General features: G+C 35.7%; 1 protein-coding gene across 3 annotated transcripts in view; it reads right to left on the reverse strand.

Annotated features, from left to right (window-relative positions):
• RALGPS2 (Ral GEF with PH domain and SH3 binding motif 2) overlaps nt 1-13,104 on the reverse strand; it is a 156,497-nt gene that overhangs the window by 27,941 nt on the left and 115,452 nt on the right. For all 3 annotated transcript variants that reach the window (XM_064594263.1, XM_064594265.1, XM_064594264.1), the window contains exons 9-12: nt 8,032-8,169; nt 6,750-6,840; nt 2,164-2,231; nt 443-578 (exon numbers count right to left, since the gene is read on the reverse strand). In XM_064594263.1, the coding sequence (XP_064450333.1) occupies nt 443-578; nt 2,164-2,231; nt 6,750-6,840; nt 8,032-8,169 (433 nt within the window). The remainder of the gene's footprint in view (nt 1-442; nt 579-2,163; nt 2,232-6,749; nt 6,841-8,031; nt 8,170-13,104) is intronic.

Here is a 13,104-nt window from a genome sequence, read left to right on the forward strand (position 1 = left end):
GGACGCGATCCCAGGACCCTGGGATCATGACCTGAGCTGAAGGCAGATGCTTAACGACTGAGCCACCCAGGCGCCCTAAAAGGAGTAATTTTTATAGACCTTTATTTATGGTAACTTATTTTGATTAAGACAAGCAATGACTGTTTTGCTGTAAAAGTTGTAGATTTAAAAGGAAAATGGGATATTGCTTTCCTGACTTTATGATGATACTCTGTAATATAGTTCATTTATCTCCCCCAAAGGTAAGTAAGCAGTGGGAGAAGCTTATTTCCAAATTAAGGTAAAGGAAAAACTAAATGCTTCTAGGCAAACAAAATATTTTACTGAATCAGGAAAAAAACTACTGTTACACAAATAAAACGTTTAACCAATAAAATACATAGAAAATAAATCCGGCTGGAAACAACTTAAAAATCTGAAAGATAAAATGAAAAATGCTGACTTATAGCCCAAGCTATGGCACTTCCTGTGTCCATGTGGAATCAAGTTCCGAGGGGACGGCGGTGTCTGTGGTAGCAGGGCTCCTTCAGCTGCCACACTTTTTCTTCCACTTTGCGGAGATGCTCCTACTTCAGGACCTAGCAGTTAAATGCAAAAAAGAGAGAGAGAAATCTTCATATTGTTTCAAAAGATTGTTTTCTTTTTAATCCCTTGATAAAAAATATAAAACGTGGTTTAAATTTTAAGATAATAATATTGTTAATTCTATTTAACTGACCGAACATTAAAATAGAAGAGATGGGCTCAGGATATCACTTCGCAGATAAAGCCTGGACTAACTGCTCAGAGGAGTCCCAGTTCAGTGCTCATTTAATTTTTAAAAAAATTTTTTAAACAAGATTTTATTTATTCATTTGAGAGAACGAGTGTGTGCACAAGCAGGGGGAGTGGCAGAGGGAGAGGGAGAAGCAGACTCCCCACTGAGCAGGGAGCCCAACATGGGGCTCAATCCCAGGACCCTGGGATCATGACCTGAGCTGAAGGTAGATGCTTAACCAACTGAGCCACCCAGGCATCCCAGTGCTCATTTAATTTTACGCATTGCTTCTCTCTCTTAGTTTCAGCTTCTTCTTGGAGAAAGAGCATGTAGGGCAGGTCAAGCATTCAAATTGAAATTTCAATCTATATTGACACTGTTCAGACTTATGGGAGTTAAAAAACCAGAACTTGAAAAGTACACAGATTTGCAAAATAGCACTTTAACAATGAAAACAAAAGCAAATTTAAGAGATTCAGACTGCCATGTTTTCCACTGCTTATAATACTCTTCCCCTAGATATCATCATGGCTTGTTCCCTTGCTTCCTCCACATCTTATTGGATGGGCCTCCAAATACTTACAGGGTATGTAATATTATGAAGCTTAGTGCCAAAGTCTGCTTTTGAAATTTAAAAAAAGGTACTTATTAATAATTTCTTAAATAATGAACAATTCTCTCCAATTTTATGTTTTTAATTATGTGTGGTATGCATATATTACCCCCATTATAATGTAACAGGTAAATTATGGGACTGTGACTATTTTTTATTGTACTTGGCCCAGTATTAGAGTGAAATTTCTAAAATGTTACTAAAACTGGTTTCTATATTCAAATCAGTAAAATTTTCCACTCAGACCACAGAAATTTTAATGTAATCAATCTTCATTCACCAGGACAGTGTATTCTTTTTTTTTTTTTTTTTTTTAAGATTTTATTTATTTGAGAGAGAGAGAGAGAGAGATCACAAGCAGGGGTGGGGGTGAGGGGGTAGAAGGAGAAGCAACTCGCCACTAAGCAGGGAGCCCAATGTGGGACTCTATCCCAAGACCCTGGGAACATGACCTGAGCCGAAGGCAGACGTTTAACCGACTGAGCCACCCAGGTGCCCCAAGACAGTGTATTCTTAATAAAAAAAAGAACAGATATTCATAAACACTTATCTATTTTTCGTTTGTTGTATCTGTTTTCCTTAATTAGTTTGTACATTACTGCATACTCCAAGTAACAACTTCTTAATTAAAAAACAAATGAAAAAATCCAAAGAAGTGATATATTTTAACACCAAAAATAAATTTTTACATGCATTATAAAATGTGCTAAGTATTTATTTACTTTGGAACATATTCTTTCTTTTTAGGTTATCTGATTTATTATTCAGTAGTCAGAAAAAACTATGCACTAACCTACTAAATCTTCTCTCGAAGCAGCAGAGCGTGGTGTGCTTGTCCCTGGTTCTATCTTTAACGAAAGCCTGAATTTTAAAAAGAAACAAAACATATAAAATGATTAATATTTGACAATATTAAAATTATGTATTTCCTCAGGAAAAAATTAAGCATTTTGATAAAATAATGTTATATATATTTTTTCAAGAGCAATCTTTAATAATAGTACATCTCATCTCCTTCATACAAAGCATATCTTACAGTTATTCTAGGAAATATCAGGGAGGGGAAAAAAACTTTAAAAAGTTATATTTAAAAACAGAAAAATCTCCCTAAACTACCCTAATGTTGTCAAATGGTTCAACACATTTAAAGATATTTGATGGAGGACTAAAAAGTGATTTAACTTGAGGTTATATTGATACCTGACAAATTCAGGAATTTTCATGTACATTACTAAATGTATTACACAAATTAGTTCTAGAATCTTTACTGGATGGATAAATGGCTTCTGAAGCACTGAAAATTTCCAAAACATCCCCCAAAACAACAAATTCAACTTCTTAAAAGATCTTGAATAATAAAAAAGTTGTTTGCAAAATTCCTGGTAAATCCCTGTCCTAAGCCTAAGTTTATTAACTTAAGTTCCATTTAGGATAATATATCCACTTTTGAGTTCCACAGCAAAGAGAGATTATGACTCCTATCAGTGGAAATTATTTCAGGAAATATGATAGTAAAGCAGTTGTAGAAAATACTTTGGTATAGTCCACAAAGCACATTATTACTAAGTATTTGTCTAAATATTAGTACTTTTTAAGAAAGCATTCTACCAACTGGGGTTTTTTAATGAAATTGCACAATACAAGTGATATTCATCATGATAAATCTATTATAGGTTCTCAACTTATTTCCTTGATAACCTCATAGGGGATTCCATACGATTATATTCCAATTATTTGGCAGTGTAAAATGCAGTACTGAACGGATATATGATGAACTAGAACTCTGCTCTTTTTCTTTCTACAGAGCAGTTTACTTTAGTACTTTGGGCTACAGACCATACTGAATTCATTCACTTGATAAAGAGTTACTGAACACCTGTTCTGTGTTGGGCACTGTACTCTCTGTACTGTGCTCTTTGCACTGGAATAGAACAGAGACTAAGGCAGACATGGTATCCCTGCCCTTCTGAGGCTTACAGTTTAGTATGTGGAGGACACAGAAGTAAACAAAATAACTACAATTTCTTAATCAGAACTGCAATAGAAAGGAACAGAAAGGAAGCTCTGGGTGCATCACACTGCCGTCAGTGGTATAAAAAGCAGAAGCATCTTAAAGCACAGCAGTGAAGTCAGAGGTCGGCTGCCTATGTCATCATCAAAACACCATTCAGTAACAGTGATGCTGGTTCACTGAGAAAAAGATGATGTTCAGGATTAAAGGGAAGGAACTGTGAAAGATTTTCATCCTGATTAAAAAACACGCATTCATTTGTAGTGTCTATACTGGTTGCCTATATAGATGAAGCTGCCAAAAAAACAGAGACCTTGGGATAAACAGTGTCATTTTTATTTAAATCTCTCTCATCATAAAAACCATTTTTTCTAATCCTTTTAATAGCTTTTATCTTAAAATGATGATTCTCAGCACACTGAATTAATAAGTCTGCAACACAACCGCGTCTTTAAAAACTGTCTTCTTCAGTCTCCCATCTGATGTCCCAACACCACCAAATGACTTATGTTCCCCCAATCAAAACCACTGCTTCCCACCCTAATCCTTGGATCATTCCACCCCCGGGAACACTTTTCCTCACCCTCTATGCGGAGATATCTCCTTGACTCACCTGTTAAGATTAATAAGCTCAGGTGACACTGTCTCCTGAAGCCATTCATGTTTCTTTTTTCCTCATTTTTCCCACTTAAAGCTGAGTTAGGTCTCCCCCCAGATCTACGTTCCTACAGCATCCTGGGCATATCTCATATATCACAGTAATGTTTGAACTGCTTTGTCATCATCTGTTTTGTGGCCGTGTTTTGTATGAGACTGAGCTTCTTAAGGGCAAGAACAAGATTTTGTTTTTGTAATCCTGGCACCTAGCACAATAACTCACCTATGGCAAAAGCTTAGTAAGTATTTGTTAAAATGAATATAATGGGAAGGCTATTCTGGTTCTAGCCACTCATGAAAACAAAAATCAGTACAACAGCATCAGGTTTTCCTTCAAAAATGAAGGTATCTTACATCGGTTTACAGACAGTTAAAACGACTTAATGGCTTAATTGGCTACTATATCCTTTTAGCAAAGTAAAAATTAGCTCAAATAAACACTTTTACTTTCACCACAGTCAATAAAAATTTACCATCCTCTATAACTGTGCAACAATTTCTTAGGCTTCACTTCTATTGAACAGTTTAACTTCTTTTAAATCCAACAAGTTTGAGCCAGATATAGAAATTTTTAACTACTCAATCATATTTTAAGTTTTAAGATAATCTTCTGTATCTCACTGGACAAAACATGAGAGTTTTGTGCTATGTCAGTGATTAGAGCTTAGATGGAAGAAACAGTGGTAAATATAAGATATAGACCATCAAACTCAGGAAGCTCATAACCTAGGGCAACAACAGATTTATGAAAAAACTGCAGCCTTAAAAAGCTCATACATTTTCAAATGAACTACTATGTAACAACCTTTTATATAATAAAAACTGATAGAGAAATATAAAGTGGCAATATTATGGTGTGGGGAAAAAGATGGCAATAAAGGTGTTTTTATTTTTATTTTTAAAAAGATTTTTATTTATCTATTAGAAAGAGAGAGAGAGAGTGCACACAAGCAGGGGGAGCAGAGGTAGAGGGAGAAGCAGACTCCCCCCTGAGCAGGGAGCCCGATGTGGGACCCAATCCCAGGACCCTGGGATCATGACCTAAGCCGAAGGCAGATGCCTAATGAGCCATCTAGGTGCCCCAATAAAGGTGTTTTTAAACATTAATAAAATTTTAGATACATTTAATATATATTATCTAGAGCTTCAATCTTTAAAGAAAAGTTATTTCTAGTTATTTTCCAGAATTTCTAGCCTTTTACTGGTACTAGCTTTATTCTTCAAAAACTGTTGAAACTTAAATGGAACAAGAAGGTTGATCATCACTAGCATACAAGAAAAATATTATATACTGTATTAATAATGAAAAATAACCTAGTCTCTCACTTTAAGTTTTTTTTAAAGCTTTTTTTATTTTTTTAAGATTTTATTTATTTATTTGACAGAGAGAGAGAGAGCACAAGCAGGGGGAGAGGCAGAGGGAGAGAAAGAAGCAGGCTTCCCATTTAGCAGAGAGCCCGATGTGGAACTCGATCCCAGAACCCTGGGATCAGGACCAGAGCCAAAGGCAGATGCTCAACCAAGTGAGCCACCCAGGCGCCCCTCACTTTGAAAAGTTCTTAACGTTAAGTATGTGTATGTTCCTTTTATTAGAAAAATATTCGTGAAAGACACAAAGTTAAATTTGAAAGCTTGGGAATAACTGGCATAATAAAGCTAAGCAAAAATATTTTTTATTGGCAATTAACAAATGAAGTCACAAGAAGCATCAGAAGCCTCAAGAGAAATAAGAGCTTTATCCTCCCATCTTTTGAAAAGAAAAACAAAACAACAAAAAAACCAGAAACAAAACAAAAACAAAAAACAAAAAAAACCCCTGCAGTTAAGATGTACAGTATACCATTGAAAATAAAAAGGGTAAAAACTTAAAAATCCTTCCCACCTTGGGCAGAATTGTGGATGTCAAGGAGAAGGAAATGGGCAGCTGTATTTTAAAAGCGATTTAAAATTTTTTTTTTTAATTTAAAGTGATTTTTAAAATCTTTAATAAAGGACTTGCTATAATAGAGAAAGGGGTAAGTGTGGTGCTGGACATGTCTCTACCCTAGAGGTAAGAAGGTTCAATATTCTCTCAATCCACAAAAACAATTAAAAACAAATTCAAAGATGTGTCAAAATTACCATTACAAAAGGAGTAATTTCCTATTTGTAGACAGTTTCATTAATTTTTCAATTATGAATTTCCATAAAGATTCAATGTTTGAATATAAAGAAAGGAAGACATTTATACTAGATCTAACATCAGCTCTCAACAACTTGAGAAAAGTGAAATATTTTTTTTTTTTTTTAAGATTTTATTTATTTATTTGAGACAGAGAGAGCACATGAGAGGGGGGAGGGTCAGAGGCAGAAGCAGGCTCCCTGCTGAGCAGGGAGCCCGATGCGGGACTCAATCCAGGGACTCCAGGATCATGACCTGAGCCGAAGGAAGTCGCTTAACCAACTGAGCCACCCAGGTGCCCCAAGAAAAGTGAAATATTTTTAAACAAAAGAACAGATGAGGTATTTGTATATTGTCTCAATCATATCAAGTGATTAAAAAGAAATACATAAAAAAATAAAAAGAAATACAAATACTTTAACCACTGTAAACATATACCTGGATTAGGCATTTGCATGATACGATGTAAAATTCAAATGTTTAAACACATGGGGACAAAAGGGTAGAAGACAGGACAGTTAAACAAACCACTTTTGAAGATCCAACCTACTTGTAATTATCATCTTCCACAAACTTCTGTAGTTCTTCTATATACTGAACAGAGTTCAGATATTTTTGGACATGAGGCAACATGGGGATATCTAGGCAAAATGTGACAAATAATTATCTGACACAGTATATCTTTAACCAGAATTTTAAATCATGGCACCAAAATTTAAATTAACTCTAGAAGGACACTACTGAGGTAGATTTTATTTAATGTAAAACTGATGGTAATTTAAAAAATTACAGTTGCATGTTGGTTGTATAGATTAAAAAAAAAAACAACCACCACCACCAAACATACTCTGGTTTCTTTTCAGATCATATATTAAAAAAAAAAAAAAAAAAAAAAAATCAAACAGCTCCATTTACAAAATCCCACATATCTGATAAACTTCCTCTCTGCAGCCCCCCCCCCCCCTTTTAGGAAGTTTTTAAGGCTTTCTTAAAAGTATACACGCACATAAAATAGCTTTAAGACAAATCTATTTTTAAAAAATATTTTATTTATTTATTTGACCCAGAGAGAGAGACAGCGAGAGAGGGAAAACAAGCAGGGGCAGAGGGAGAGGGAGAAGCAGGCTTCCCGCAGAGCAGGGAGCCCTATGTGGGGCTCGATCCCAGCACCCTGGGGTTGTAACCTGAGCTGAAGGCAGACGCTTAACGACTGAGCCACCCAGGCGCCCCAAGACAAATCTATTTTAAATAAATTGGATAATGTAAACTCACTGTTTAAAAGTATATACCAATAAGGGTATCTTTATTCCCTTTCAAACTGAAAGCATTCAAACATTATAAAACATTTAAAAAAAAATGCATCCCCTTTGCTCATCATCTGGGCTTGTGTAAGCACTTTCTACATATGTGTTTCCATAAAATACCCCTTGAACAAAAAATTGGTTATTTAGTCAATAATGAACCGAAGAAAGCTAGTCAGTTGTTACAAGGATCACAGGTCTTAGCTCCTTCCCTAACTGAATAATATAAGAACTATTCACATAACAGATCAGGGATATCAAGTGAGATGGAAGATAACAGAAAATAATTTTATAAATTATGTTAGCAAAGTGGCTACAAAAAGAGCAAAAGATAAAACTTAAAATTTTAAATATGACATACTTTAATTCCTTAAAAGCAAGATCTCAAACAGGAGGCTAAATATTAAACAATCATATTTTCCTTTATATTAGGATGATGTTCCCTGCTGTGTGAAAAATGGCTATCAATTCAGGTAAATGAATCAACAGAATCACAGCGTAATGGTGTAGTATTACTCCCCAGAAACGTACCATAGTCACAGGACTGCTGTAAATCAGAAATTATTCGAAGGATGTTATTCATCAAATTTGATCTTTGCTCATTTTCTAGAATGCTGCCAGTTGATGGGTATGCTGAATCAATGTATGTTAAATCTGACAAATAGATACCTGAAACAAAATGAGATAAATGAGTGTTTTTTACTTGTAGTTTGAAAGACTATGATAAAATGAAGAAGAAAAAAAGCTAATTTATAGCTGTATTTTAATATATGCTGTATTTAGGATTTATTGTTATTTAATACACCACAGCCTTATTAAAACATAATCACTGAGGCCTAGAATTCCATGGATCTGGGGTCAGACATGTAAATAATGTTTTTGTAAATGTTCTCTTATGATTCCATTTTTGTTTTTATTTATTTATATTTTAAAGTTTATTTATTTATGATCTCTACACCCAACGTGGGGGCTCGAACTCACAACCCTGAGAGTCATGTGCTCTACCGACTGATCCAGCCAGGCACCTCTGATTAGCTTTAGGACAGTTCACATGGCATTAGACATGAAGTGTTTGTATACTGTCTTGTTTTGAAGACTGACAGGTAAATTTCTGAAACCGTGTATGTGACAACAAATTGAAGTTAACTATTCCTCCTGCCTCGACCCCACTGCCCCATTTCTCTGTACCAACAAAAATAACATAACCTCCAAAATAACTTGGTACTACCAGTTCTAGATATGCAAGGCCACACATGTGAAGTGTATAAGACAACTACAGTTAAAGAGAAAAATATACTTTCCTACTTTTTACCTCATAACCCCACATTCATGAACTCTCAAAAAAAAAACAAAACAAAACACAACTGCTGTACCACATACACCGCCTTCCACAAAAGCCCTATGTTTTTTTTTTCTCATGCCATTTCTTTCATCTTGACTGTTTCTGAGACTCATCTGTCCATCCCAATTATATTTTATATCCAGGTCAGTGTCAACTGTTCTTTAGTTTTCTCATAGATTCCAAGAGAGGAATTTAGAAACTGTCTAGTCTAACTCCCTCTTTTTATAGGTGAAGAATCTGAGGTCCACAGATATTAAAGGATAATGCTATGAACTGTTAGTAATAGAGCTGGAGCTCAGAGTGTACACCTGTGCCCTCGTTTCTCTACTACATGCTGTTATAAATTCATACAGTATCTATAGTACCATTCACTTGGTAATTTTTATGACTTTATAATGTTTAAACTCTCGTACTTGTATCTTATCTGTTCATGACTATAAACTCATTTAAGGTAGTTGCTCTATTTTGCACTCCAAGAAAATGAAAATCTGTGCAGTGTTTTGACAATAGGTGCTTAAAACAACCTAAAAATCCTTTTCCTCATCTTACTCATTCCTTTTCCATTCAGGAAATCTTAATGGTATTCTCTAAACCATCTATCATAAATACTTCCTTTTCTTTAAAGACTCTCAACTTCTTTTTTATAGTGACTTCAAATGAACCTTTAGCTTAGCTGCTTTTCCTTCAATCTCAGAGCAGGAAGAATCCCTTTCTCCTCTCCAAATACACACTGTGACTTTGAATGTAATCCCAACAGCCTCCTTTACAGCCCCTGCTGTTAGCCCCCCTGTCCCTCACCCGCCAGGGGCTCCCCTCCTGGAGCCAATGCAAACCTTTACACCTCTCCTGAAGAAAACAAAATCAAGGTAACCCTCTGTTCAAATCTGAATCCCTCCTCCAGAGAGGACCCCTGCCCCTCTATCTGTAACAAACACCTTGATATTGTATGGTGACTAACATAATAAAATTAAATTAAATTAAAAAACCCAAACACCTTGAAAGAGAAACAAGACGAGTCCACTTAACTTATCTTATCCTTCATCTCTTTTTAATGAGATATGACACATATAAAAGTGTACATGTGTCAGGAAAAATTACGATAGACTCTGAAATAGGCAAAAAAAATTACCAGGTGTCCTGTCTTCTGGGCTTTTTGAGCTATTTGACAACTCAGTAAGTTTTTGAAAACTAGTAATAATACAAATTCCTGTCCATAAAAATGCCAATGCCTTATGTCCAGTAAAATCTAATAATGCTCTATGGAAGCTGACCAGTGTTGCAACTCTGTGTGAATTCATTTTAGCATTCTTTAGTGCCTATCTGGTATGTGTGGTACTTTGAATTCTCTCCTGAAATGGTTGCAGTATCTTCCTGATTCCCTTATAAATTTAATGATTTAAATAAAACCGTGACATGTATTCATTTTGTATTTGTGTAAGAATCATGATTTTACCATTTAAAAAAGTATACTCTAACCCATGTAATATTGGTTGTTATCAAACAATATAATAAATACTGGTGAATGACCAGGTAAGTTAAGAAGTACATCACTAGTACTGTTTGTCTCCTGTATCATCTCCCTGCCTCCCATCCAGAGGTAACTAACCATTATTCCAAAACTTAAGATTATTCCTTTTTTTTTCAAGACATATGTACAATGTATTTACTCTTGCTTATTTTTGAGCTTTAAAAAAAATCACATTTTATACATGTGTGATTAAATTCAATGATAACATCAGTAAACATAGGTACACAATAAGTAATTTATAGGTGTTTGTTAAATTTTTAAAAATATGGCCTTCTGTGATTGCTGTGTCTCACCATTTTGTTTCCAGGAGTTATTTGTATTGTTAAATCAGCTGTAATTCCTTATACTGAGAATAACTTAACATGTAACTGTATCACAATTTACTTACTCATTTGACAGATTTTTAAGTTACTTCTTCCCTCCCTCCATGTTGCTATTGACATTCTTACAAATTATCTCCTGGGATACATATAAAAGAATTTCCCTAGGAGATATATATATATATATATGGCATTTATATGGTATATTAATGTTCAACTTTACATTGTTTTTTAAAGCTTTATCAACTCACACTGCCACTGATAGCATGTAAGTTTCTCCTGATCCACACTTGTGCTACACTTGATATATCAGTCTTCTTGACTTTTGCCAATCTTGAGGTATAAAATAATATTGTGTTTTAAGTTTCATTGCCTTGACTGGTAATGAGGTTATGCATTTGTATTTCTATGAAATGTCTTTTATCCATTTTTTCTCTGAGTTGTCTCTTTCTTATTGATTTCTAAGTTCTTCTTAATATATTGCAGAAACCGATCCACTTGGCAGTTAAATTTTATACACTTTTCAACCCACTATATAGTTTGAAATTTGGGGTGCCTGAGTGGCTCAGTCGGTTGAGCGCCTGCCTTCAGCTCAGTTCATGACCCCAGGGTCCTGAGATCGAGTCCCACATCAGGCTTATCCCTCTGCCTCTGCCCCTCCCCCTGCTTGTGCACTCTCTCTCAAATAGATGAATAAAATCTTTAAAAAAAATATATAGTCTGAAATCTGCATCTTGCTGCTGAAACTTATTCTAGCAAAGGTATGAGGGACCTGTTCATTATTAAATCTTTACTTTTATTTTTTAAAGATTTTATTTATTTATTCAACAGAGAGAGAGAATGAGCAGGGAGAGTGGCAGAGAGGGAAAAGCAGACTCTCCACTAAGCAGGGAGCCCGATGCGGGGCTCTATCCCAGTACCCTGGGATCATGACCTGAGCTGAAGGCAGGTGCTTAACTGACTGAGCCACCCAGGCACCCCTGTCCTAATGTCTTAATGACTGAGCCACCCAGGCGTCCCATTATTAAATCTTTAAACATCTCTCTTGGTCTCCTCCTGCTGCTTATTAGTGTCTCAGCAGTATTTTTTATCATTCCCTTTGTTCCTTGGGGCTTTACCAGCTCTATTGGCTTGAACCTTCCTACCTTCCCACACCCCCTCCATTCTCCTTTTTCCTCATGTTCCCTAGAAGTTGGTGTTCTCCATGATTCTACCATTAATCTCACTCTGCATGTACTTTTTCTGGATTATCTTATTTCTGTAGCCTCAACCATCACCTAATTGCCGATGACTTTCCAAGTCTCTCTTTAGAACTGAAATATTAACTTTAATTTTCAATTTAACATGCCAAACTAATCATTATTAGTCTCAAAACACCTTACATCCCAACTTCTTACCTTGGTTAGTGATATTACTAATTGTTAAAATTAGAAAGTTCAAAACCACTCAAGTAAAAAAGCTTAGGAGAAAACTACTATCTTGTATTTTCCCCCCAGATTAAGCTATTAGTGAATACAAGAGTGAATACAAGAGGATCAAGTAATACTAAATGATCAAGTAATGTATTACATAACACATACCAGAAGCCAAAAGCTGGCATTCCATCTGTCCCAATGTTTTTTTTTAAGATTTTATTTATTCATTTGACAGAGAGAGCGAGAGAGAGACAGAGAAGAAGCATAAGCAGGGGTAAAAGCAGGCAAAGGGAGAAGCAGGCTTCCTGCCGAGCAGGGAGCCCTATGTGGGGCTCGATCCCAGGACCCTGGTAACATGACCTGAGCCGAAGGCAGCCGCTTAACCGACTGAGCCACCCAGGCGCCCCTGTCCCAATGTTTCTAAAACCAGGAAATATCATAGGAAATATCTAAGTGACTTTCTCTTCCTAAAAAATGGGGAGATCTGGCAACAATGAAGTACAGCTGAAAAGGGTGCAGATCCCACTGTATTAACCTTAAGGATGCCGGTTTGTCCTAACTCTCATTTTCCTTTGCTATCTTACTTCAGGTTTATTTCACTTACTTACAGTACCTCCCTTGTTCTTGTGAGCATTTGTCGTTGTAGCCCTTGAGTTTGCAACCCCTGGTATACTTACATATATCACAGAATTTAAAAAAATGATTCTGTGAAAGAGGTTGAAACTGGGCTTTAAATAAAGAGTGTCGATCAACAAAGGGACAATGGTAGAATCTATCAGAAAGAAAAAACAGCTAAGGCAACAAGGAGGGGAAAGCACAACGTGAATTAGAAGCTCCCCAAATTTTACCTAGAAGCAGCAATCAGTAATTACAGAACCCAAGGAGAGACAGTGGCATAATGCTTTGGAATTAGATTCAAACCCTAGTTCTACTACTTAGTAGTGAAGTATCCAATCAGTTAAGATGCCCCAATTTTTGTTTCATTAGCTATTGAGTTAC

Source organism: Mirounga angustirostris, unplaced genomic scaffold, assembly GCF_029215605.1.
Source record: "Mirounga angustirostris isolate CCGP_5_RB_7025 unplaced genomic scaffold, mMirAng1.0.hap1 SCAF_6, whole genome shotgun sequence".
In the NCBI taxonomy this organism is placed as follows: Eukaryota; Metazoa; Chordata; class Mammalia; order Carnivora; family Phocidae; genus Mirounga; species Mirounga angustirostris.